General features: G+C 60.1%; 8 protein-coding genes across 8 annotated transcripts; 2 read left to right on the top strand and 6 right to left on the bottom strand.

The window, feature by feature from the left end:
• Nucleotides 1–6651: 6651 nt before the first annotated feature.
• HRG_02058 (cell division control protein 73) lies at nucleotides 6652–8030 on the bottom strand (the record flags this gene model as incomplete). The annotated part of the gene is made up of 2 exons (XM_044860529.1): nucleotides 6652–7305; nucleotides 7425–8030. The coding sequence occupies 2 exons, from the start codon at nucleotides 8028–8030 to the stop codon at nucleotides 6652–6654; spliced, it is 1260 nt and encodes a 419-aa protein (XP_044724162.1).
• A 984-nt stretch (nucleotides 8031–9014) lies between these two features.
• On the bottom strand, nucleotides 9015–10223 carry HRG_02057 (mitochondrial carrier protein; the record flags this gene model as incomplete). Its single annotated transcript, XM_044860528.1, has 2 exons — nucleotides 9015–9971; nucleotides 10062–10223. The coding sequence occupies 2 exons, from the start codon at nucleotides 10221–10223 to the stop codon at nucleotides 9015–9017; spliced, it is 1119 nt and encodes a 372-aa protein (XP_044724161.1).
• Nucleotides 10224–10862: 639 nt separating this feature from the next.
• On the bottom strand, nucleotides 10863–12182 carry HRG_02056 (short chain dehydrogenase domain-containing protein; the record flags this gene model as incomplete). The annotated part of the gene is made up of 6 exons (XM_044860527.1): nucleotides 10863–11066; nucleotides 11121–11372; nucleotides 11441–11531; nucleotides 11587–11659; nucleotides 11719–11951; nucleotides 11998–12182. 6 exons carry the CDS (start codon nucleotides 12180–12182, stop codon nucleotides 10863–10865), a joined length of 1038 nt encoding a protein of 345 aa, XP_044724160.1.
• Nucleotides 12183–12994: 812 nt separating this feature from the next.
• Nucleotides 12995–14053, top strand: HRG_02055 (MT-A70 domain-containing protein; the record flags this gene model as incomplete). The annotated part of the gene is made up of 1 exon (XM_044860526.1): nucleotides 12995–14053. The coding sequence occupies one exon, from the start codon at nucleotides 12995–12997 to the stop codon at nucleotides 14051–14053; it is 1059 nt and encodes a 352-aa protein (XP_044724159.1).
• A 272-nt stretch (nucleotides 14054–14325) lies between these two features.
• On the bottom strand, nucleotides 14326–15005 carry HRG_02054 (ribosomal protein l23 domain-containing protein; the record flags this gene model as incomplete). The annotated part of the gene is made up of 2 exons (XM_044860525.1): nucleotides 14326–14875; nucleotides 14935–15005. The coding sequence occupies 2 exons, from the start codon at nucleotides 15003–15005 to the stop codon at nucleotides 14326–14328; spliced, it is 621 nt and encodes a 206-aa protein (XP_044724158.1).
• Nucleotides 15006–15679: 674 nt separating this feature from the next.
• HRG_02053 (uncharacterized protein) lies at nucleotides 15680–17136 on the top strand (the record flags this gene model as incomplete). Its single annotated transcript, XM_044860524.1, has 2 exons — nucleotides 15680–16022; nucleotides 16106–17136. The coding sequence occupies 2 exons, from the start codon at nucleotides 15680–15682 to the stop codon at nucleotides 17134–17136; spliced, it is 1374 nt and encodes a 457-aa protein (XP_044724157.1).
• Nucleotides 17137–17826: 690 nt separating this feature from the next.
• Nucleotides 17827–19013, bottom strand: HRG_02052 (mitochondrial carrier protein; the record flags this gene model as incomplete). Its single annotated transcript, XM_044860523.1, has 3 exons — nucleotides 17827–18512; nucleotides 18586–18883; nucleotides 18966–19013. 3 exons carry the CDS (start codon nucleotides 19011–19013, stop codon nucleotides 17827–17829), a joined length of 1032 nt encoding a protein of 343 aa, XP_044724156.1.
• Nucleotides 19014–20819: 1806 nt separating this feature from the next.
• HRG_02051 (FAD binding domain-containing protein) lies at nucleotides 20820–22527 on the bottom strand (the record flags this gene model as incomplete). Its single annotated transcript, XM_044860522.1, has 4 exons — nucleotides 20820–21458; nucleotides 21528–21928; nucleotides 21991–22207; nucleotides 22261–22527. The coding sequence occupies 4 exons, from the start codon at nucleotides 22525–22527 to the stop codon at nucleotides 20820–20822; spliced, it is 1524 nt and encodes a 507-aa protein (XP_044724155.1).
• Nucleotides 22528–23065: the final 538 nt, after the last annotated feature.

Below are 23065 nucleotides of genomic sequence, written 5' to 3'. Positions count from 1 at the left end.
GCTATCCAAGTGCGTCAGCACCAAGCAACAAGATGGACGCCTCCTTACCTTGGTGCTTGGATGCCCTGATAATTACCGAGTACACACTTTGGCATCACCTGGTTCTGTTTGCTTTTCCTCCATGTCACTCACCACAGACTTATGATAACCATTACCGCCGGAAATGCGGAATGCGGAAAACCGTGGCAGGATGCGAGTTTGCGGAAGAAAAGGAGGCCCAAGGGAGAGAGACATAAGCATCGTCCCGTCAAAAGGATGGCCCCTCTTGCTTATTAGAGACTCGGTCTGTTTCTTCTCTCCTTTCCGATTCATCGCCTTTCCTCACCCCCTTTCCCTTGGGCTGCCCCCCTTTCGTAGTGCAGGTGGCTTTCCCTGGCCGGCAATGGTAGGGCTTGGATAGAGTGCAGCAGCGGAATGTTGTCCCATTGATAAGCTGGCTCAACCGGCTACCTTTCAAGCACAAACATCCGGCCCGGCCTAGACCTTGATGGGGCCCTCGGGCCCTCTAGCGGTGCCCTCTAGCGGTGACGGCGGGCTAGTGGATGATGAAACTCGGTGATGTGTCTGGAGCAACACATGCCTGGGAGGGCGCATGGCAGATGCGCGACATGGCGACAGCACGTGGCCATGCAGTGCACCGGGAGGACGCCTTGCCGTGGAACGAACTGCAATAAATGTAGACCATATGCTGCGCAAAATGCCTGCCTGATGACTCCGTCACGGTCCAGTCTTGTTTCGTCCACCCAAGCCCACGCCCGTCCGCGCCCTCTTGCAAACCCACCACGGCTGTCCAGAGAGCGCGAGAAGACCGGCGCTAGCAGAAAGCAATCTGACAGCCGCTCGGAGGCTTCCGGCGCTGGGACCGGTCTTTACCATCGGTGCTAACAGCAACGAGCTCCCGCCAATGCTACGCCGCATCTACTCACTAATCTCAGCTGGGTAGAAGCTCGTACATGGATGGGCCTTTTCCCCCCACGGACGCCGTCCCAATCAGGCGCCTCGCAGTCCGCTCGTCTGCATTCCCGAGTGTAAAGGCAGCCAGGGTGGAATGTGTCGTACTCGATAGCTCCTCGCTGCCTAGTCGCTGTTGGGAGGCGGGCCCACGATGACGAGCTGTGTTTTATGTTGCGCTATCGAGGCGCGTGCTTGCATTGCGGCGAGTGACGCAGCTGCACCGCGCCGGGATTTCCGGTGCCTGGGGGCGTAGACAGACTCCCTACAGAAGGCGGCCGTGTTCTAGAAGGCACGGCCCAAGTCTATTGCAAGATCCATGTCGTCTTGAGTAGAGAAACGAACTATGGAAGAAGGCAGGGCCATGCTCCGTAGACACACCTATCGGGGAACGCTAGTCAGCTTCTGCCAGCAGAAAACAGGTAGCCCGAGCGCCACCCCGCCACAATCCGGGTAGGTATTCAGGTATTCTGTGACCCCCGCCTCGCACAAGGCACAGTGCAAAAATAGTTGTGCGCTGCTTAGAGGGGGTGAGGATAAAAAGGGCAAGCACCATGGGTGGGGGGGTTGGCACGAGGGCTGCACTGTGCACAGTACGGCGAACTGGTCGCGATTAGGGGAGCGGGGAGAGGAGCGGTGATGCAACGAACGGTGATGACAAGTACTTGCTTGCACTGTACAGAGTACGACACGAGGTAGCACTGGCAGCCGAGTGCTAGTCTCTGGACCTTGTCCAGCCCCACCACACGGAGGTAATGCCACGTGGGTTGAAGAAGCCACGCGCAGTCTTACGTTTAGGCAAGGGGCTTGCCAACAGCCAACAGCTCTAGTACTACCTGCTAGCGTGGCGTCCACAGCATGTACCGGTACTTTCTCTCCCGTGGTGACAGTCCGGGGCGGGCAAGAATCAGTACCCGCCGACATCTGCCACCAAGCCTAGGTACCTCTGTCCAATGGCTGTGTGGTGGTCTGGTCCGTCACTAAGGGGAAAGAGCAGGATGAATGGGAATAGGAGAGAGCACCCAATAGTGACGGTATAAGGTACTTGGTACATACGAGGGCAAGCTTGGCATGGGCATGGCCCCATTGGTCAGCCAGCAAGACGAAATTCTCAACCTCAGCCCACGACCCAGGCAATAGCCGTCGCGAACCCTTGTTCTTGGACGGCAAGCCCGATGACCGCCTCAATCATCGTCCCCCTTGGCCATGCCTGTCGATGATGACAAGTCGGCCGCTCAGCTCGCTGCCCGCGCCCCAGCCTCGCTCCTCAAGCAAAGAACAAACAAGAGGACACGGACCTCGTCGCCGCTCACTGCTCTCTCGCGTCAGCCTCAGCCCGCAGCTACGCACGCCGCCGCGTGCGTGGCGGCTAATGATCTGAAACATGAGGCAACAACGGCCATCCCCGTCGACCAGGTTGTCGACTCCGTCAACGTGTCACCGGGATTTTGGACGGGACGCCGCCCGGGGCGGGGGTTGCTAATCTAGGGGAGCGCCTGCTCGAGTCAGTCAGCACCTCTCGTTCCGAATCTCGCCCACCGAGACCCCAGCTCCCTGCCGCGCCACATGGCGAGCCCTTTGGCGGGAGCCGTCATGCCATCATCCATTCAATGCCATGGAGCAGCAGATGGACCCTGCTTGTCTACTTTGTTGGCGGCGCCCCGGAAGGCATCCCCGTCTGCCGCAATCCCGGCTCCTCCTGGAACAGACAATGACGCTTCGGAGATGCGGTGGCACGAGACACTTACTTGTTCTCCAAAAAAATGGGACATGGGATGGGATGGGGGCGTACTCCTTCACTTGCACGACGGTCAACGCGTGATTCGGCTCTTGACATTGATTTGGCTTAGACCTCATGGTCAAACTACTGCTGATGACATCAACTAGCTCAACTCAGGTTACGCATCAGGATGGATACCGCATGCCATGCCCGTCCACCTGAAGTGCTTCCTCGTTGCGGGGCGCGTATCCTATTCATCTACCCTCCCCCGGTGGCGCTGAGCAGGCCGTGAGACTGCCCAGGGCACCTGACTCGCCTGTTATTATCCGTATCTTCTCTTTAATTTGCGGAAATGCCAACCGAGCGGCCCAAGGGCAACTATATGCGAGTGTAGGCCGTGCCTGCCGGGAACCTTTTGGTTGACCTGTCCCTTTCCCATCATCAGATCCAAAGAAAAAGCAACCAAGAGATAACGAGCAGACTAGGTAATTAACCGTTATACCAACTTGGCTGGGGATCAGAGAGCTCGAAACAATGCCGACTCGCCAAGGGCACGTCTTATTTTCGGCGAGTATCGACTACTTGGCCATGTGCCAGCGGCTTCGCACGCCACGCGAGCAAACCTTGTCAGCGCACCCGGACATGCAATTCGTAACGACGCCACACCGTGAGACTGTGGGTCGACCAGACACCGCATCAGTTTGGACCAGTCACGAGGACCGGGAGCCGGGGGACCCAGTTGCTGGTTGCGACCGCCGCCCGTTGAGGCCTGCCTAGGTACTATTGGCAGGTTACCGTAAGCCTCATGGAGCGCCTTGCTTGGCTGCCACGGCCCGTTGCTGCCTACCCGACTCCAGACTCAGCCCGTCCAAGAGCCGATGGCGCTGGTTGGCGGCGAGCTCGCAAGCTCTATCGGCGACGCCCCATCGCCGTCAAGGACGCGATGGGAGCCGCCGGCGATGACGACGCGCGCTGGTGTCGTTCTGGACTGTTGAATGGACCCTTTGATTGTGATTCACGATGCCCGCTTCCGGGCAAGGCGCCGCGGCAGCCTCTCGTTGGAACCGGAACAGCGGGCCTTGTTCCCTTGGGCACTGAGCAGCTGGCTGATTCGTGCCAACAGCAACGTGTCCCGCTGCGCCACGGAGCGCCCTCATGATGCCCTGAAGGTCGCGGCGCCAGGGCGGATAAGTGAAACTGTGCCGGCATCCTCTCCGTAATACCGCCCTTCTCTCATTTCTCTCTCGAAGATCTTGCCTACTTACAAGCCCACGAGCAGGCAGGTGGCTTGTAGCCAAGAGCAGGACAAGCACTACTGGTTTTAATCGGAGTGGGCCGCGAAGCCTGTCCGCTTTCGTCCTACGGGATCACCATCCGAGCTCTTCTGGCCGTTTATTTGGCCTTTGCTCCGGATCTGTCATGGCCAAATCGACGGCAGTCAAGCCCCCAAAAAGCCTGTTGCGCCCTGCAATTGCCTCTCTGTGAACTCAATAAAAGCATTCCCTTACAGCGGGGGCTTGAATTATTGTATGAGACCGACGAGGGAAGCCAAACTCACTGTCGGGGGAACCAGCCCCACCCCTCCTGGTCCTGTCGCAGCCTGCAAAATCCACGGGGAATACATTCCGCTAGACTTCATCCCCGAGCTCGGACCGTGCTTATAACCTTGCGTGCTCTCGCCGCCTTGCCGCCCATCGGGCAGACGTGGGCCGCCGCCGCGGGGATTGGTAGCGGCACGTCCGATCCGCCGCGGGCATCGGGGCCGTGTCCCGCATTGTTTCGGGTCTGTCCTCCGGAGACGTGCTCCTGTCGGCCACGCCTGTTTTTCTGCATGCCCCATGATGGTATGCTTCCACCTGCCTGATCCCATCTGCAGGCTGGTACGGATATCGTGGTCGCCAACCGGTTTCGCTTATTATTTCCCCATTCTCCGCCTGCGCCGGCTCCTGGCTCGCCCGAGATCTGCTCGCGCCTCGCTCCACTGTCCATGTCCGTTGGAGGGGATACGCGTCCATCGACCCATCCCATCCGTACACACATACACTCGGTATGCAGGAGGTGCTGAGCGGGCCATGCAGGCCTACATTGCATCGGAAGAGGAGCGCGGAACGTGGCTTCGTGCCGGGTCGGAGAATATTCCTGCTCTCACCGCGGCGCCCCTCCCCCCTTGTCGTCCCAACGTGAAGCAACGGAGCGGCTCCGGCCAGAGACGCGTTCACAACCGGACCAAGCGGGGACAGAGCAACGGCAGGCCAAGCGGCTTGGGCGGCGACGTGCTTCGCAGCTGGCACACATTGTCGTCTCCTCGGGTACTTTTCAGGAAGAGGAAATCCCATGAGAGATTGCCAAGCGGCCGCTATTGGAAACGCGCAGAGATGCCAAAACAAGGGCTGATCCGCGAGCATGTCGATGGACCCAACACGTGGACCGGCTACTGGCCGTCGCGATGCTCGCTCGTGCCACCTGCACAATCTTTTCACGGGACGGCCGAATCAAGGCCGGCGCCGGCGCCGGTGACGCGGAATGGGTGGCAGCAGCAGATGCATCTGCGGACGTTGTCTGGGAGCCACCTCACCTCGAGGCCAAGCACTCAGTCTCCAACAATGCTCTGCTACGTCGAGCGTGATCGTGGTAGATATCAACCAGAGCATCAGAAGATGCCATGGCCTTCCCTCGTGGACCTTTTTCTTACACGCCTTGCTCGGCCAGGGCACCGGGCCGCTCTTGCGAACATGCACGTGCATATATATACATGCAGCATGTACGGGGGGGAGTGTCAGTGGGGAGCCTTTTTTTATTTATATTTCTTTTGTCTGTAATGATGTGTTTCTCTCGGTTGAGCTTGAAGCGACCCAGGACGCACAATCCCAACGGCCGTGAAGGTCTTGTTCCGTTTCTAGACATTTCTCCCCACTCGACCTTTGTCTCGTCCACCCCCCACGTGCTCACCGCCGAATGACGAAGAATAACGAGAAATAACGCGAGAAGGAGACAGAAATGTGTTAAATGAAGCTTGGCCCAGTGGGCCGAAGACGAGAGTGAGGTCACGACATCGTTCCCATTCAATAGATTTCGGCCCCTCCGCAGGTGACGATGGAACCATGACGGAGAGAGCCATCTTGGCGCCCGTCTCTCTCCCAATACCCGTACCCGTACCCGTACCCTCCCCTTCCCCATAAGTACAATAAGTACAGTGTCAGCTGTCACTGCAGAGAAGCATGCGCGTCGTTGGACCGCCCCGCTGGAGACCTCGGAACATGGCCATCTCGGCGGGCGGGACCGTTTTTGTTCTATCCAGTCCGGGGAGGGGCGCGCGCAAGGGAGGGACGTCTGCGTCCCTTCTGCCTTGTTGGGACAAGTCCAAGCGGTCGGTGATAGCAGTGGGGGCCAACGGCGACGACGTCGGGCCGGCGGGAGAGGGCGGGGCCGGAGACGCCGTTGGATCCTCTTGCTGGACCCGGCAGAGGGGCGGCGGAGCTCTGATGGATAAGAGACGCAGGCAGAGATGGGCGCGACTACAGGGGCAAAGACGCGACGAGTGTCGCCGTCGCACAGCTGGACGGTATTAGACTCCCCGGACTGGAGTGTTTTCCATGAGGCCCTCCATCTTCAGCCTGGCTCCAAAGGCTGCTCGTCACGCCATGCCTGCACTCGTTCGGCATCGAGTGCTGACCTTTTGGCTCGCCCCTGTCCTTGGCCAGTCGAGATATGTTATTCACTCTGCTTCTCTGCTCCTGTATGTCTGCGATTGCCACCTGTCTCATCGACATCGCCCCCCCCCCCTTTTTGACATCCTCGAGCAAAGGCCGAATCCCCCCCTTCTCAAAACACATCAGAAAGCCAAAACGCCGACGCTAGTATTTTCAGTATTGGAAAACCTAAAGCAATCCCTGCCGGCAGGTAACAGCCGTACCTGCCAAGGATGATGCATCGTGAAAAACAAGCCATTGGTAGTACACGGCGTCGCGGGCGGCGGCGTCTTATATCGACGCAGGCGCGGCATCAACCCGCCAGCCCTTGCTGCGCATGTTCGTCTCAATCGTCTTCCAGATTTGCTCCACCACCTCCTTGTCGCGGAAGCGAGACGAGTCGTGGCCGTCGCCCCTCCACCGGTCGACGCCCGTGGACAGCACCCGATGGCCCCAGTTGCGGACGCTGATGGGGACCTCCTCGCCGCGCCAGCCGACGTAGACGCCAAAGGTGTGCTTGAAAAGCTCGTGGGGGTTGCTCCACTTGTAGTTCTTGAACTGCCAGTTCTGACCAGTGGTGAAGACGGCAACGACGCGGTTCCAGTACTCAGGCTTGAACTGCTCCGAGCCCTCGACGAGGATGAAGCGCATTGGGCGGTTGGGATCGATGCCGCGCATGGTGCGCTGGACGTGGAGCATGCTTGCGGAGGAGGCGGCGGCGGAGGCGTCGGGAGGCACAAACTTGCCGTCTTCAAGGAATGAGCGGGCGTTAGACATGCGGAGGAGGGACGAGGCCGAGGGCGACAGCAGGATGATAGGATCTGGCCGTCGGGATGAGGCCTTTGGGTTGCCAATCAGCGCCGGATTGACGCTAGCGACGGCGGAGGCCGAGTGTGATTTTTTCTGGATAAAGGGCACGGCCAATTTGCGCACGTGGGAGAAGTCCTGACAAGCGAGTAAGCCTTGGATCGTCGAGTGACCCCTTGGAACAGAGAGAAAGGAGGGCCTTGCAGAGAGGTGAGGGAGAACAAGGACGAAGGAAAGCGAGGGCAACGGAGACGTACCGTAGGCTTGATGCCTCTGAGGACCGTGTTGCGATCACCCATGCGGCGCTCGGCGTCGTAGACACTGGCGAGGCGCGGATCCATGGTGCCCTTGCCAGACCTGGCCTTGGCCGTGGCCGAGACCGCGCCGGGCTTGGTCTCGGGCGCAGCGGCGGCGGCAGCGGCGGCGGCATCACCGGCCAGAGGCTTGATGTACTCGCTCTCCTCGCTGGCGCCCTCGAGCCAGGTGATGAGGTCGAGCCTCTCAATGAAGCCCAGGTTCTGGACCTTTCCGGCGGAGCCTGCGGCGGCGAGCCTGTCGTTGAGCGTCGTGGCCGAGGCATTGTACTCGGGGATGGCGAGCTCGCGGTTCAGCCAGGCAAAGTAGATGCTGCGCAGGTCGACGGGCTTGTCGTTTGAGATGAAGCGCGTGGGGGCGTCGAGGGGTAGAGCGGCGGCCTGGCGGGCAAAGCGCAGGTGTGAGGCCTGGGCGAGGGGCGTCTCGGCGGAGGAGGCGGAGGAGGCGTCGGGGGTGGCGGCGGACGTGGTCGGCACGAAGGCGCTGCCGGAGGAGATGGCCTGGCGCAGGAGGAGGAGAGGATCATGGTCGGCGGCGGCGGCGGCCATGACGGGCAGAGATGGGACGGCAAGAACGAGCTAGGGTCTGATAGTGTAATGGCTGGCTGGTGGTCGCGGTCGTCTTCGGTGTTCGTAACGAAAGCGAGAGGAAGAGGGCAAAAAAATCGGGAGCTATCCCAGAGCTAGAATGGCGATTGGTGCGCGGCGAAGAAGAGGGGATGGATGTTCTATCCCCAAAGCATAGGGTCCTCCGCCCGTAAAGGGAAGAAGAAAGAAGAGGCGAGATGGAAAAAGCGAGAGGAGAGGCGGGCGCAGCTGCGGAGGTGGGCGCACGAAGATGGCGATGGGGTGTGAAGGAGGTTGAGGCGAGGTTCTCTTTTCGTAGCCGCTTTGTCACGCGTTTAGCTGCGGTACTGCACTTGAGCCCCAGACCGGGTATCTCCCCTGCAGGGGTGTGTGGTCGGGGTACCTGGCGCGTCAGTGACCAAGGTACCGGTCTGGAGAGCTCCCATTACCGCTTTTGGCGCTTGGTGCAGAGAGGGAAAAGCAGCGGTGATTGGATTTGATGCCTGTGCATCATCCAGCCACGCCTATTCGTGGGCTTAAACCGAGCACTGCACAATAAGCACTGTACTGCCTATTGGTGTTGACGTCGTTGATTATTCCCTTGGTGGGAAATGATGTTGTATGGAGGCTGAATAGGCAGTGCCCAGCCAACTTTATATTGGGCCTTGCTATTGTCGTCCCATTCGAACACGAAAGAGAGACGAGCCGCGAGGACACTCGTCGTGATGTTAGCTGGGATGAAAGACCATATTTCGAACGCGAATGCCGCGCTTGCAATCTCGTCGACACGGCGTCAATTCTGTTCTACCATCTATGCCCAAGGCCAGCCAGCCAGACTCCCTCCCCCCGAAGGACGCTCCCACACAGGGCAAAGCAGCAAGAGAGTAAGGAAGAAGGAAGAACACCTGCCCGGAATGCATGCATGAATTTGCAACAATGGACCGCCAACGCCGTAACCAGCCCCCCTCAGATGCCAAAGACGAGCTTCATGCGCTCGTACGTGTAGAAGCTGATAGCTGCCATGGGTATCACCTTGACGTATCCAATCGTGAGTCCGACAAAGAAGCCCCGGAACCCCCGTTCCCGCATGATGACGCCCGCCGTCTCGCCCAGCCGCAGCCGGCGTCCGTCGCCCACGGCGCCGCCGACCTGCATCCGTCGCCGTATCACCTCGAGCGGGTACGACGCCGTCTGCGAGATGAGCCCGGCGACGCCTCCCGCGCACAGCTCCGCCCACGACCGCAGCGGCGCCGGCTTGCCGGCCGGCTGGTTCCGTGTCCGCGGGAGCGTCGTGTGCTGCGCGACCGACGGGTGGCGCATCAGGTCACTGACCGTGTCGTGCGTCAGGAACGACATGCCCGCGTACGGCAGCATGCCCAACAGCGTGGGGAGGAAGCCGCGGTAGAAGTTGATGAGGCCGACCCGGGGCGCGACCGATTCGATGGCCGATGCGGTGGCCCGCAAGGGAGCCGGGGCGCCGGGGAGCCGGGCGGCGGCTGATTTTTCGACCGGGTGCTCGTTGTAGATTTGCCGGCATATCGACGTCAGCGACGAGCGGCCGTCGCGCTTCGTCTCAAAGGCAAGGCGGACGCGGACCACCTCGAGCGGATACGTAAAGAAGACGGAGGTGACGCCGGCAAGACTTCCGCTCAGTAGCCGCCGGAGCGGCGTCTCGTACTCCCTGCCGGGGATCAGTAGGGCGCGGATCTGCTCGTAGGCGAGGAACTTGATGCCGGCGTAGGGGAAGATGCGAAGGAGCGTTGCCGAGTGGCCGCGGAAGAGCCCGAGGGCACCCTCGCTGTGGTAAATGTCTCTCATGGCGGTGGCGACGCCGAACGAGGAGCCCGTGTACTTTGCGAACTGCGGGTTACTGGCTTGGAAGAGAATCTTGACCCGGTCAAGAGGCGCCACAACAGTCTTAGCCTGTTGATTTGGCACGCGCGCCATCCGTCAGCATATTCAAACTCGTGGCGGCGCCGGCAGAGACAGGAGAAGAAGGAGGCGGATGCTTACGGCGCATCCGGCCAAACCACCCGCGACGCCTGATCTCCAGGCATAGCCCAGCGACCTGGTATCCTTGCGGGGCGTCAGCGCCTCGTCGTCGGTCGGGCAGACGGCAGGGTCTCTCTTGTCGCCGACGTGCTGCCGTACGTGTTGCACCTGGTCGCGCGCCATGTCGGATACGGCCGAGGTGTGTTCGGTGGCCAAGGAGGATGGCATTTTCGGGGGCTCGCAGCCCAGCGCGCGCGGCTGGCTCCGGACAGTGCTGAGGGCTGGCGTCTCACAGGACCGGCATGCCGGCGCAGAGGCAGACCATGCGGTGAATGCGAGTGTTGGCGCGGTGCGCTGGGGGGGGGATTTGCTTCAAAGGGCGGAGGGCGGCCGGATGCGCAAGGAGCGGATGAAACGGGGTATATCTATGTCAAAGCGGGACAGGAACCAGGAGAGAGAGAATGAGGGGAGGCAGAGAGGTAACGACGGGGATGTCAGACAGGCCGCTCGTGCGTGTGTGTGCCGAGGAAAGAAAGCGACGATGGTGGCAAGGCGGGATTTCCGGCTCACCACGGGCCAACGAGGGGACGTCACTCGACTCGTTTCAGTGGAGGTTTACAGGCTTACAGGGCCTGCGCGCCGCGAACCAGAGGGCCGCAGGGAGCGTCGAGCCGAAGTTTGCCGAGCGGACCAATCTGCGTACCGGGTACGTACCCTCGGCTCTCAGGGACTGACTGCTAGACTGCAGTTGGTTGAGAAGTTGAGGCCTCGCCCCGAACCGCCGGCTGTCACGGCGAGTCAAGAGATGCTTGATTGATCGAGCTACATCTCCAGCTTCTCCAGGGCGCCAGTAGCCCTCACGGCAGCGGCCGTGATGCTCCACAGATTCCGGGCAGCAACCACATCCTGCGCTCGCCGCGAAGGCGACTTTACCCTGCCAGGGCCATCTAGAAAGCGGCCTTTCCAACGCTCGCTGTTTTCCCTCACCTCGTCGGCCGCTGCGGCAAACAGAGTGGTGCGGGCTCCCTTGTCCGGCCCGGTGAAGAAGAGCGCAACCAACGGACGTGCCATGAACGGCACCGCGCCCGCCGCCCCCTCCGTCTTGACGGGGCCAGGGTTGAGCGAAAGAGAGATGATATTGCCAGGCTCGACATCCATGCGGCGCTGCAGCTCCGTTGCGAATAGAATGTTGGCCAGCTTGGTCGTGCCGTATCTCCGTGCCTGGCCTAGGCACGAATCCTCCCATCCAGGACTGGCGCAAGCGTCGTCCAGATCCCTGGCGCAGGTGAAATGGTTGCTGGGGGAGGCGCGGGCTTCTCCCGACGACGACACCTGAGGATGGCTCTCTTAGCAGCTCCTCTGCCTATAGCATTGCGTTGCGCCGCGACTGCTGCACCTACCGTGACAACGCGCACATCGGATCCCTTCTGCGCCGCCGTGGCCTTGAGCAGGGGCAACAAACAATATGTGAGTGTCCAGTGGCCAATGTGGCTTGGAAGCCGTCAGCGTCCAACGTCCTGTCAACATTCCATCAGGGAGAGCCAACTTGACTGCCATTGCCATTTCGAACCCATCAGAGGTTCGAACATAGTTGTAAGGGTCGATGCCAGCGTTGTTCACTGCGTATAATGTTAGCACGGCCCACTGATCTGCCAGGCCATTGTCAACACATGGATACCGAGTATGTCCAATCGCTGCTCTTTTGCTCGAAGCTCGCGTGCCGCTTCGACCACCTGGGCCTGGCTTGACAAGTCCAGACGAAGCCAGACCAAGTTTTCCGGGGGTATTGACGGATTGTCCCCTAGGAGACGCTTAATGGCCGCCTTCGCACGGCTCTCTGATCTGGCCGCCAAATATACCTTGGCGCCCTTTGATGCCAGCCGCCTGACGGTGTGATATCCTATTCCGGCGCTGCTCTGGACTTAGCCATGTCCACTGGTCCGAGAGTAACACGTACTTTGCTCCAGTCACGACAGCAACCTTGCCATCAAGATTCTGTATATGGGACTCGTCCCATCCACCGGTCCCAAAGCCAGCGAGGGCTCGCTTTGAGAGAATGACACCCAGCGGCAATAAGACGAGGCACCCGTAAAGGAAGTCGACCGCTCGGATACAAAGTCGACGGATCCATAATGGAGACATCTTGAGACTTGCACGGTTGATAGGCGTCATGGTTCTCCGTGATGTTTGCCAGATGGATTCCACGCCCGAAAAGAGTCGAAACTTGCAAGAGAACCTAGATCCGGTACCCTAGTCTATGAGGTGTAGATAGTGTTTAGTATTGGTTCGGACAACACTTAGTAGTTACTATAGCTATAATATATGCACGGAGTACCTTTCGGTGGAATACGAATAATAGCCGAATTACTGACTGCCGGACCACGACTTTTGTCCCGCACCCCATGCTGCTACTTCTCGTTTATTGCATCAGTCGGCTGACGGCGCCGTAGCGAGCAACTCAGTCGGCCCATTCGCCCTTATCGAGCCGACGGGTAGACAACGAGCGTTGCCCCTGTCTGCTAAGCTCGCTCCCAAGCCCTACGTAGGTATGCAGTAAAATAGTGTAATTATACATCGGCGACTTTAAATCCAACCCGGTACGTCCTCGAGTGCTCTGTTATCAGATAAGGCAGTCTCGAAGTAATGCCTGTCTCTGGTGGCGTGGACTCGTTGCTTCTCCCTCTCTCGATAGCAGCGTCAGGAGCAGTCCCGCTCAGCTCTTCGAGGACGATGTCATCTTTACGTACCTACACCGAATAAAGGTCAATCAGACACACCTACCGATAACTACCCGTTGGAAAGATTTTTGCAGCAATGTGCCTGCTGGAAACGGGCATCCCATTTTGCCATGTACTGTACACCGGGATTACATAACGATCCACCACGACGATGCCACCATCGACGACGCGTCTCCCCAGCCGGCTTCCGCCACGACGGCAAGGTCCAGCCCAAGCATGAAGCCGACGCCAGAGCCCGACGGCCGCGACCCCGACCCTTCCAGCATCCTCTTCCAAACCCCGGACAAGGCCGTCGTCCTGCTTGATGTTCCACGGTCGCTCGAGGAGAGCCAGGTCCTCTCGGGGCAGCAGCCTGTGAGCCGCATCTATTCCGACTCTTCGCCAGCCGTGCCCTTACCGACGCCGGAGCCTAAGCAGGGCTTGAATGACAGCGCAGCTTCCGCGCAGTCGCAGGGCACTGCCGTCGCCGATCTGATGACAGGTGCGGCCGTGCGGAACGCATTGCAGCAGCTGGCGGACCACTACTCTGGCCCCTACCATCTCCCTCGTTTGGTCAGCGGCCCGGGGAGCCACGTCCCCGCTGCCGGCGCCGAGTCTCCCTCCTGCCCGGTCGTCGTGCCCCCGGGAGCCAGGTATCTCCGCGGATCCATAGAAGACATGAGGCAGACCTTTCTCGACACGGCGCCCAAGTTCGACCTCATCGTCCTCGATCCTCCGTGGCCGAACCGCTCGGCCCGGCGGCGGCGGAGGAAAGGCTGCTACGCTACGGCTGACACCATGCGCGAGATGAGCGAGCTGCTCGCAGCCATCCCCGTGGCGGCTCGCATCTCCCCTGACGGCCTCGTTGCCATTTGGATCACCAACAAGCCTGGCGTCCGCCAGCTCCTCACCTCTGCCGCCGGCGTATTCGCCGCCTGGGGCCTCGAACTCGTGACCGAGTGGACCTGGTTGAAGATTGCCGCCTCGGGCGAGCCGCTCTACGACGTCGACTCGCTGTGGAGGAAGCCGTGGGAGACGCTTCTCATTGCTAAGCCACGCCGCTCTCGCCCTCCACGCGCCCTCGGGCCCAAGGTTGTAGTCGCCGTGCCCGACGTGCACTCACGCAAGCCCAATCTGCGCCCCCTGTTCTGCGAGGTGCTCGGCAACGGCTACGTCGGCCTCGAGGTTTTTGCCCGCAACCTGACGGCAGGCTGGTGGAGCTGGGGAGACGAGGTGCTCAAATTTCAAGAGGTGCAGTATTGGCAGCCCGCGACAGGTCAGCCGATGGAGTCGTAACAGCATGAAGCTCGACAAGGCTCCGTGACTCTTATTGTCATCCATTTCTCTGAGCAGCAGCCAGCCATGACCGCACCAAGACGGGTGGTGGCTGGTGCATGTAGTGTACAAAAATTGCGCCTCTTCATGGGACAGCCCCTGGCAAGGGTGCATCTTGGCTTGACAGCCGCCGAGGCGTCAGGTAGGAACAAGGGATGGTGTACGGTAAATCCCTCCCCGGTCGAATCCCTGGCCACGGCCCATTCCTCCTACAGCATCACGACGGCAGCATTCTACCTCGTTGCGACATCTCCCGAGTCGCCCTTGATCGCGCCCTTGTCGTCCTTGGGTAGCAGCGTGTCCCACTTGGGGTCGAGAACTAGATCGTTTTTCCACTTGATCTCACCGGACAGCATCTGCTTGGCCAGGCTAGCCAGTTCCTGCCTCTCCTTGGACAGGGGCTTCTGACTTATGAGGGGAATCTTGAATTTGTGTTTGTTGTAGTTATCGTCCTTGTTCTCGTCTTTTTGATCCTCGCGCATCTTCCACAGGTCGTTGCTCCACGGCTCCAGATTCTGGGGCACGTCGGGCCACTGGAAGGGCTTGGCGAGCTCGACGGTCATGACCTTGAGCGACTGCGGGCGGTAATAGGACTGCATCGTGAATGGGCGCCGCGTGATGGGCTGCTGCTTGACGTAGACGCGGACCTTCCTGACCTCGACGTTGTAAAGGTTCCAGAGATAGTCGCGGAGATCGAACTTGGTGAAGCGCAGGGGAACCTGGAAGCAGGCCTCGTTGGGCGGGAGGTGTTCTTTTCGCAAAAAGGTGACGACATGGTCGGGCCTATCCAAGTCAGACAATGGTGAGCTCTACACGTCGCTGGAGGGGGGCGAAGTGCTCACAGAAACACCTGATTCCTGCCGAGCTTAAAGGCCGGCAGGTGGCGCGCAGCCGCTTTTGCTGCTTCGGCCATGGCTGGCGTGCTGATGGGCAAGAATTCTTCTAATGGCAGAGAAATCCACGGCGAGTTTCGTCGGCGGTCGTAGACGCAATTACATAAGCGCACAGTGAGCCCTCCCCCAAGACCGCTGGCGCAAGCACTGTAAGCTCGGTGACTCGGTGAGAGAGCGGCAAACTTGTGGGCTGCTGGACTCTGCCACTTACCGGCCTCACCTCACTGAACAGGCATGGGATAAGGTAGCTCAGGTAACAGAAGAAAATTTCTCACAGAACAGTTCCCGTCTTCGCTCACCACCTGTGCTGCTGTTCGACGAACAAGCACGTTTCGAGGCGGGCAAGCGACCAAAACTCGCGACGCCCTTGGTCTCCTTTTGTCCACAAGCCCAGTGTCGATGCAGGCGCGCGTGCCATGCCTTGAAGAAAGGGACCTCGCTTCGGGCCGAGGCAGCGCGGCGGGTAAAAGGTGAACAGCTCTCGCATGCTCCACGACACGTCTCTCCAGTCTTGACCGGGAGTTCAAGGCGCCTCCAGAAACCATTCAAAGGATAGTAGCAACGACAAGCCCAGAAGCATCATACACCGTCGTCTTCATCATCATCGTCATTAACCCGCAGGAGAATCCACGTAACCGACTCCAAACTCTTCCCCAAATTCTTTCCAACTTCTCATCGCAACGACGGCCTCGACATGGAGTCCGACGGCAGCCCAGCCGCCGAAGAGCGTCGCCAGCATCAGCATCAGCAGCAGCAACAGCACGAGCTTCACGAGCAGCAGCAGGAAGGGGAGTCCTCGATCCCCGTGGCGAGCCTGCGCGACCTGATCGACGCCGAGAAGGCGCTCTATCCTGGCGCCAGCACCTGGGCCCCGGATGAAGACCGTCTCTTTGAGATCCTCTTCCTCAGGCAGGAACTGCCGCTGCTGCCCTCGAACTGGACCATGGACTTTCGCGGCGTGCCCATGACGGACACCATCTTCCAAACCTCGGACGAGTACCCGCGCATCGTCTACGCCCGCGACAACAACTTTCATGGTGAGTCGCTCAACCAGCGAGCCGAACCTCAGCTCCTCGTCCCCTTCGTCCCCCCCTCTGCAGATAACGCTGACAACGTGTAGCGACAACGGCTCTCACGCACCTCATCGAGGTGACTATGCAAGTTAGGACCTCCTGCCAATCGGGCTTGCGCCACAAGGCACCTTCGATCATCAAAAAGGCCATCGAGCGCTACATCTACTGGGCTGCCGAGGACGGTGACTACCAGAACCTCCGCTACATCCCCAACATCACCGTCGCCACCGTCGACGAGGGCCTGGAGGAGGATGATATAACCAGGTTCATGAAGCGGCACATGCGCGCCCTCGCCCGTCTCCAGCGCGAGTTTCTCAAGGAATCCCGAGATGCCGACTTCTGGTATGTCGGCGGCAAGCGGGCGCGACATGTGCGCTCCCCCAGACGACTGCGCTCCTCCAGAGATGAACGCTTCTACGAACACGCGCGCCTCATCAGGAAATACATGCTCGACGATGACGACGACGACGCCGAACTTGGGAGTCGGTCGACTGGCGAGGACCGGTCGGCTGCTGATGAGTCGATGACGGGCGCGACGGGGGAAGAGATGGAACTGGACATTGTGGCAAATGCCGGGACTCAGAGCCGGCCAGTCTCTACAAGCCCCTGCACCCGCATTGGCGAAGGGCTGGCCGCCATGGACTTGGATGACCAAGAGGCGCTGGCCCAGGACTACGCAACAGGCAGGCTCCAACACCACGAGACTAGCGGTGCCCTCTTCCGCGACCGCGACCTCACACCGGACAGCGCGAGCAGGGCCTCTGAATCGCTCCGTCTCGACGACACCGCCGTCCACGCTGACCCCGAGCAGGCCACAACATACCGCCGTCACCCCCCCGTCGTCTACGGCCTCTTTATCCTGCACACCACCGTCTTCCTCGTCACCCTCGACTCGGCCAAGGGCGAGGCCGCCGACGTCAGCTACCACGTCGACATGGTCCTGACTGACGTGGGCCAGAGCGTCTGGAACGCCCTGACCATTGCCATCGCCGTGTGCCGCGCGCGCGACGAGCTCATGGCGCGCGTCGACGACTTTGAGCCTCTCGACTTGGTGGAGGAGAGCGACCCCGATGCGTGAGTGAGAGACAGGAAGAAAAGACCTACCTTTTGATATTGTTTTCTACCTTATCCCTTTGAGGTTAACTTACCAGTGTGGCTAAGCCATTGTTGTCCTCGAGGCGACGCCGAGTACATGGCTGTTTTTGTCTGCCATATTGGATCCTTCGTTCGTGTACATACACCCCCCTTTTCTTCTTTGAAACTGAGAACGTCACTTTTGTAGAGAACAGAACAAAGACGCGTGCTCCAGTGGCTGCCGTCGTCGCCCTGCACCAAACCCCCGGACAGTGCCATCCCTCAGTGCGGAAATGTGATGCAAGGCCCTGATATACCAAACTAGTATTGCCAACTTGAGCTGACATCTAGACAAGCCATCTCCTATGCCCTTCTATGACCTCGAAACCCGCCGGGCATCTGTATCGTCTATAACCACCCAACGCCAGCAACGAAGCCCCATGTCGCCAACAGCGGATGTCTCCTCATGCCTCGTACAAGCCGTTGATTTCTTTCTCTTTTTTGTTACATGTGCATGCCACGAATCCTCGGCTAGATGCGCTACATGAGAAGGCCTTGCTTCTCGTAGCACCAGGTCACACACCTGGAAGGAATATAGTCGGAGAGGAGGGAAGGGGTGTTGAAGAAAAGCACGCACGAAAAGATGAAAAGGGGAGAAAGCAGGGAAAAGTGAGAACTGCAGATGTGAATATCCCTACAAGCCCTTCCTTTCGACTGGCATCCACACCTCGAGCTGGCGAAGCAGCCGTTGGTACAGGAACAGCATGCAGCCGCTTTGGATAAAGGTCCAGACGCCGCGAGGCCCGACGCCGCGGAACCAGCCGGCAATGCCCTCGGTGCGGTAGATGACCCTCAGGCCCGTAATGACAGACGAGGTCTCGAGGGCGACGGCGCCGGGCCTGGGGCGGTGCGTGCTCGGCGACGAGGTGGAAATGTGGCGCTTCTGCGGGCCCAAGTCCTTGGGGGGTCCGGTCTGCTCCGAGGGAGGGTTGACCTGCGTCTGGAGGCGCGTCTTGACGACGTCGAGCGGGCAGGTGATGACGCCGGCGAGACAGCCGGCGGCGGCGCCGGTGAGGAGCTCAAGGGGCACGCCGATGTCGCGGCTCCGCTGATATCTGCGAGCCCAGGTGTGGAACTGCTCCCAGAACATGAGCTGCAGGGCCGAAAAGGGCAGGTCGCGGTACAGGGTGGCCTTGTAGCCGTAGAAGAGGGCCGAGGCGCCCTCGGTGCGGACAATGGTGCGGGCGGCGTCGAGGGTGCCGCGGTAGTTGTAGCCGGACTGGAAGTGCGGGTTGTTGTAGCGGCCCTGGAGCTGTAGGCGGGTCTTGAGGACTTCGGAGGGGACGTAGACGATGGAGGCGGCTAAGTCGCCGGCGAGGCCTGCGGGGGGTGTTAGCTGGGGCCTAATCCAGGGTGGCCGCGGCCTGAGGGTTGAAGGGGAAAGGCCACAGACCGGCAGAGAGATAGGCTAGGTGGTGCTGCAGGCCGCGATCGAGGAGGAAGCGCTTGCTCCACTCGTAGGTGCCGAAGAAGAGGACGGTGCCGGGAAAGGAGCCGCCAAGGGCCGGGAGCCAGCCTCCGTACAGGCCTCTCCGGATGCCCTCTTGCCGCCAGATGGTGTAGTAGGACTGGCCGAGCGACGAGTACTTTGAGGGGACGTTGGGGTCGCCCTGCTGGCGCGTCTTGACGGTGTCGAGCGAGTGCATGAGCAAGTCACCGGTGGAGCCGCCGATGCCGCCAGCAATCATGGCCTAGGAGCAAGGGGAGTCAGCGCATCGTCGTCCCCCCAAGGGCTCTGCAAGGCAATGCGGCACGCGGCCAAGACGGACGCACATGGAGAAAGGGCGGGCGGCCTTCGGCCTCGACATCGTCGGACCTCATGATGCGGTCCGGCGCGGACCTTCTGGCGCTGACTCCCGGCAGGTCGAGCGAGTAGCGGGGCGCATGGCGAGGAGACGAGGACGGGAGCGGAGCGAGGGCAGCGTCGTCGGCGAGGGCGGCGCTGTTGCTGCTGCTGCCGGGGCAGCTGCCCGTCGCGATCGAAGAAGAAGAGGAGGAGGAGGAGGAGGAGTTGGCCGGGGGGGGGTAGTAGATGGAAGAAGTGGTCGGCCAGGGGCATGGCCCGGCGTCGGGCGTGTGTTTTCTTTCGCTCCCGTGACCGGGGAGTGAGGAGCGTCGTTCGGTTCGGCCGAGAGCGGCGAGGGATGGGCGGACGAGCGGCGAAAGAGGGAATTGGAAAAGAAAGGACTGCTCTCTCGCCTGTTCTTGTCGTCGTCTTCGTCGTCTTTGTCGTCTCTTGGCTGGCCGGAGGAATGGCGGCCGTCCAAGACGAGGATGGTTGAGACGAGGAAGCTGGTGCGACGCGGAAACTTATTTTTTTTTTGCGCGTGTTACAGCACCAAGGCCGCCCCGGTGCGGTATCGCCGAGAGCCCGGCGGCGGACTGGTCCGTGCGTGGCAGAGCCGCAGGTGGATGTATCTGTACCTGCAAAGTACAGCTGCCTGACCTTGATCGAGGACAACCTGGGTCCATTTCACAGGCCAATTGGAAACCATCAAGGTAGGAATGCCCCCGGCGAACAGAAGTTAAGATGCCTCGGGTGGCGTCACGCACCCTCGAGCAGTCAATTCGCCGGCTCTGAAGCTTAGAGAGGAATAAACTGGCTTACTAATCGAAGACATTCAGGCTGCCCGAGACTTACTAAGCGATGATACAGTGCCCCGATACAGTGCGTTGATTCCGACTTCCACCTCGAGAGGCCAACAGATCCCCGTAGCTGATGGGAACGTGACATCAAAAGCCTTCACAAATGTGTCAGAAACATCCAGAACCGAGTCGAAATCCACGCACCTGTGATTTTCACCAAAGCCTTCTAAATGTCCCAAGCCAGCACTTGTCCCCAAACTCATCCAACACGCCCGCGGGACAAAGACGGTGACATTGACATGGGTGCATATATCATTCCGAGGCCGATTCCGCTTTGCCCCCCGGCATCTTGCCCGTGCCAGCACCCAGCCGTCGTCGCAATCGCCGTGCTTATGCCTCGTCGTGCCGCTGGTGGTACCCAATCCGGGCGTCTTCCACCATCTGCACTCCTCCTTCGTGCTGTTTGCCTCGGCTGCCTCATTGGGAATCCGTTTCTTATCTCGGGTGTAGCGGCCTGTCCGGAATCAGGATGCCAGCGTGCCCGTAGAGCGGCCATGACGACGGCTGAAGCATCCTGTGTCGGGTCAAGATGGAGGTGAGATTCCAGACGGGTGAGAAAAGTCACGATTGAGCCCAGGCTCGAGAGGGTCCTGTTATATACCGTACAGTTGGCCCATCTTGCCGACTCACCTGCCTGATTCTCCAACCACGTACACATGCGAATCGCTGGAACACAGGCTGGGGGCAAAGGGATCCGGCCCTTGACCATCACTCCCTGATCCGCATAGCATCACCAATGCTATCGAGGGCTCTTTTCTTCTGGCCGCAACTGGTATAAAGAGCCAAGAGGATCCTCACGTGGATAGTTATCAGCAGAGCTATATCCGCCTCTCAGCCTGGCAGTTCATTTACCTAATGCATTCAAAACGGTCTCTTCAGCGTTTCTGTTCGACTTGGGAAAAGGAGACAGGCAGCAAGAAAGTCTTGGGAACAGAGGTAATCAATGGTTTGATACCCCCCCACACGGCAAGCCCAGGCCTCTCACCCCTGCTGGATGGGCATGTAAAAGCCAAAGCGGTTGCGCGGATCATACACCTCCTTCAGGAGCCTAAGCTTCGCCAGCCTGACCTCGCCCCGCCCGTACACCTCCTCCAGGCCCTCGGCCCCCATGGCATAGTTGAGGTAGGAATGGGGCGGCGAGAACGGGCTCCTCGTGGCCTCCCGGATCCTCTGCCCGTACCGGGCGGCCTTGTCGACATTGGCGGCGTCGTCGCCCGCCCATAGCATCTCGGCAGACATGAGGATGTCGTAGCGCCGCTCCTCGGGCGCCACGGCGTTGTCCCGCTCGGGCACGGCGCGCACGCCCTTGTTGCCGTACGTTTCGAGCAGGACGAGCGACGCGGCAAAGACCGGGTCGGCCGTCAGCTCCGAGAACAGCTCGAACCCCTCTCGCATCGCCGCCACGTCCCACCGCGCAAAAGAGTTCGGAAACCCAATCAAGTTCCGGTTATTCTTGCACGGGGGCCCGTCCACGCCGAAGCCGCCCATCTTGTGGAGGTCTCCCCACGGAATGTTGTTGACGGTCGAGGCCGCGGCTGGCTTGAGCTTGCGAAAGGCCGCCGTGTAGTCACCTAATGCGGAATCGTTCCCCTCGCTGAACATTTGCAGAGTGATGACGGGCTACGCACGTCACATCACACAAGTCTAAGTCCTCGCTGCTCACGAGGGACAAGAGTGTGGAGTACTCACATGTCTAGAGTCGAGGTTCGCGTCTCGAAGAATGTAGCCGAACAAGGCAAGCATCCCAGGATCCTCGTACGCGTCCAGCAGCTCGTTCCACGTGTCGAAAAAGGCCTCAAGCTTGTCCTGCGTGAAGCTGAGCGTCGTTATCGTCCAGGGTGCGCGGACATCGTACGTCTTGATTTCCAAACTCGTGACGATGCCAAAGTTGTGTCCCGCACCGCGCAGGGCCCAGAAAAGGTCGGGGTGCTCTGTCGCCGACACGTCGACGGCGCTCCCATCGGCCAGCACGACGCGCGCAGAGACGAGATTATCAGCGGCCAAGCCGTGGCGCGCCTGGAGCATGCCGTGCCCGCCGCCGAGCAGCGGCCCGGCCACCGAGATGCACTCGCACGAGCCCGTGACTGTCGCTGAGTTGGCAAGCAAGCCCCCTTTGCGGGCCGACAGGATGGCTTCATAGTCACCGACTCACCTGTCTGCTTGCCGTGGCTGAAGAGTGCCGCCGTAAGCTCGTGCTGCAGCGTGCCCCCGCCCACCTTTGCCGTCTGTCCGTCGGAATGTAACCTGGTGTTGTTCATCTTGCGCATGTTGATTTGGATGCCGTTCTTGAGCCTATTCAACGTCGACGGAGCCCCGTGGCCGCCACAGACGGCAAGAAAGGGCATCCCATGCCGATTTGCATACTTGATCTATTGGAGTAAGCGCTTGCCCCTCGGCCACGGCCAAGAAGCGGCAGCCCTACTGTCTGTTGCACGTCGCTTTCCGTCGCAACCTCGACAATGACCGCATAACCAGGAGAGATGCGCGGGGAAGTCGCCCGCTCCAGCAAGGGTCCGGCAATGGGTGACGAGGGCAGTACTATGGTCGCGTCCTTGGACAGGCGGGGAGCGAGATGCTTGACAAGCGTCTTTTCAACATCAAGTCGCGGCTGGGACGTAAGATGCTGCGTTGCGGTCAACGCGACGGCGCTGTTGGCCAACAACAGGGCAACGAGACGGGAGATGCTCATGATGCAGCAACGGACGCTTCAATGCGCATGTTGTCGTCTCAAATAGAGAGGGCGAGCCTGGAAATGATTGCCTTTTTGATGGACCTGACCGCCAGATCGACTCCGCGAATCTCCTCCACATAGCTAGCGGCAGCAATAGATTGAGACGGGCCACTGGTGTCCCAATGTTGCATGATGCTGCATGAACGAGACAGGGCGAGGCTCGGCTCGAACATCGGTATCATTGGCACCATGTTGCATCAGCACAAGGGTATGAAGGAAGCGCGTTTGCTGCGATCCGAGACGCTGTCCGTCGCGCTGAGGCCCACGTCAGCTTTACCGTGAGGATAGGGAGCCCGACGATGTCCACTCGCGAGCAAAACGTAGTGCTTTTGAGTTTTGGCCGGTTAACATGCTCGAGTGTTGCAGCAGTTCCGCCGATGCCCTCGAGAGGAAGAATGTAACCTCTACGTGGCCTCCTGCAAGGGCCTTTCGCTGGCGGAGGACGGGAACACGCAGTGAGCGCGAACAGAGACTCCACCCACCCTCCCAAGTGACT

This window comes from Hirsutella rhossiliensis, assembly GCF_020360975.1.
Source record: "Hirsutella rhossiliensis strain HR02 chromosome Unknown scaffold00002, whole genome shotgun sequence".
NCBI classification, from domain to species: domain Eukaryota; kingdom Fungi; phylum Ascomycota; class Sordariomycetes; order Hypocreales; family Ophiocordycipitaceae; genus Hirsutella; species Hirsutella rhossiliensis.
Note: the sequence above shows the minus strand (reverse complement) of the source record. Positions and strands in the feature narration are given on the sequence as shown.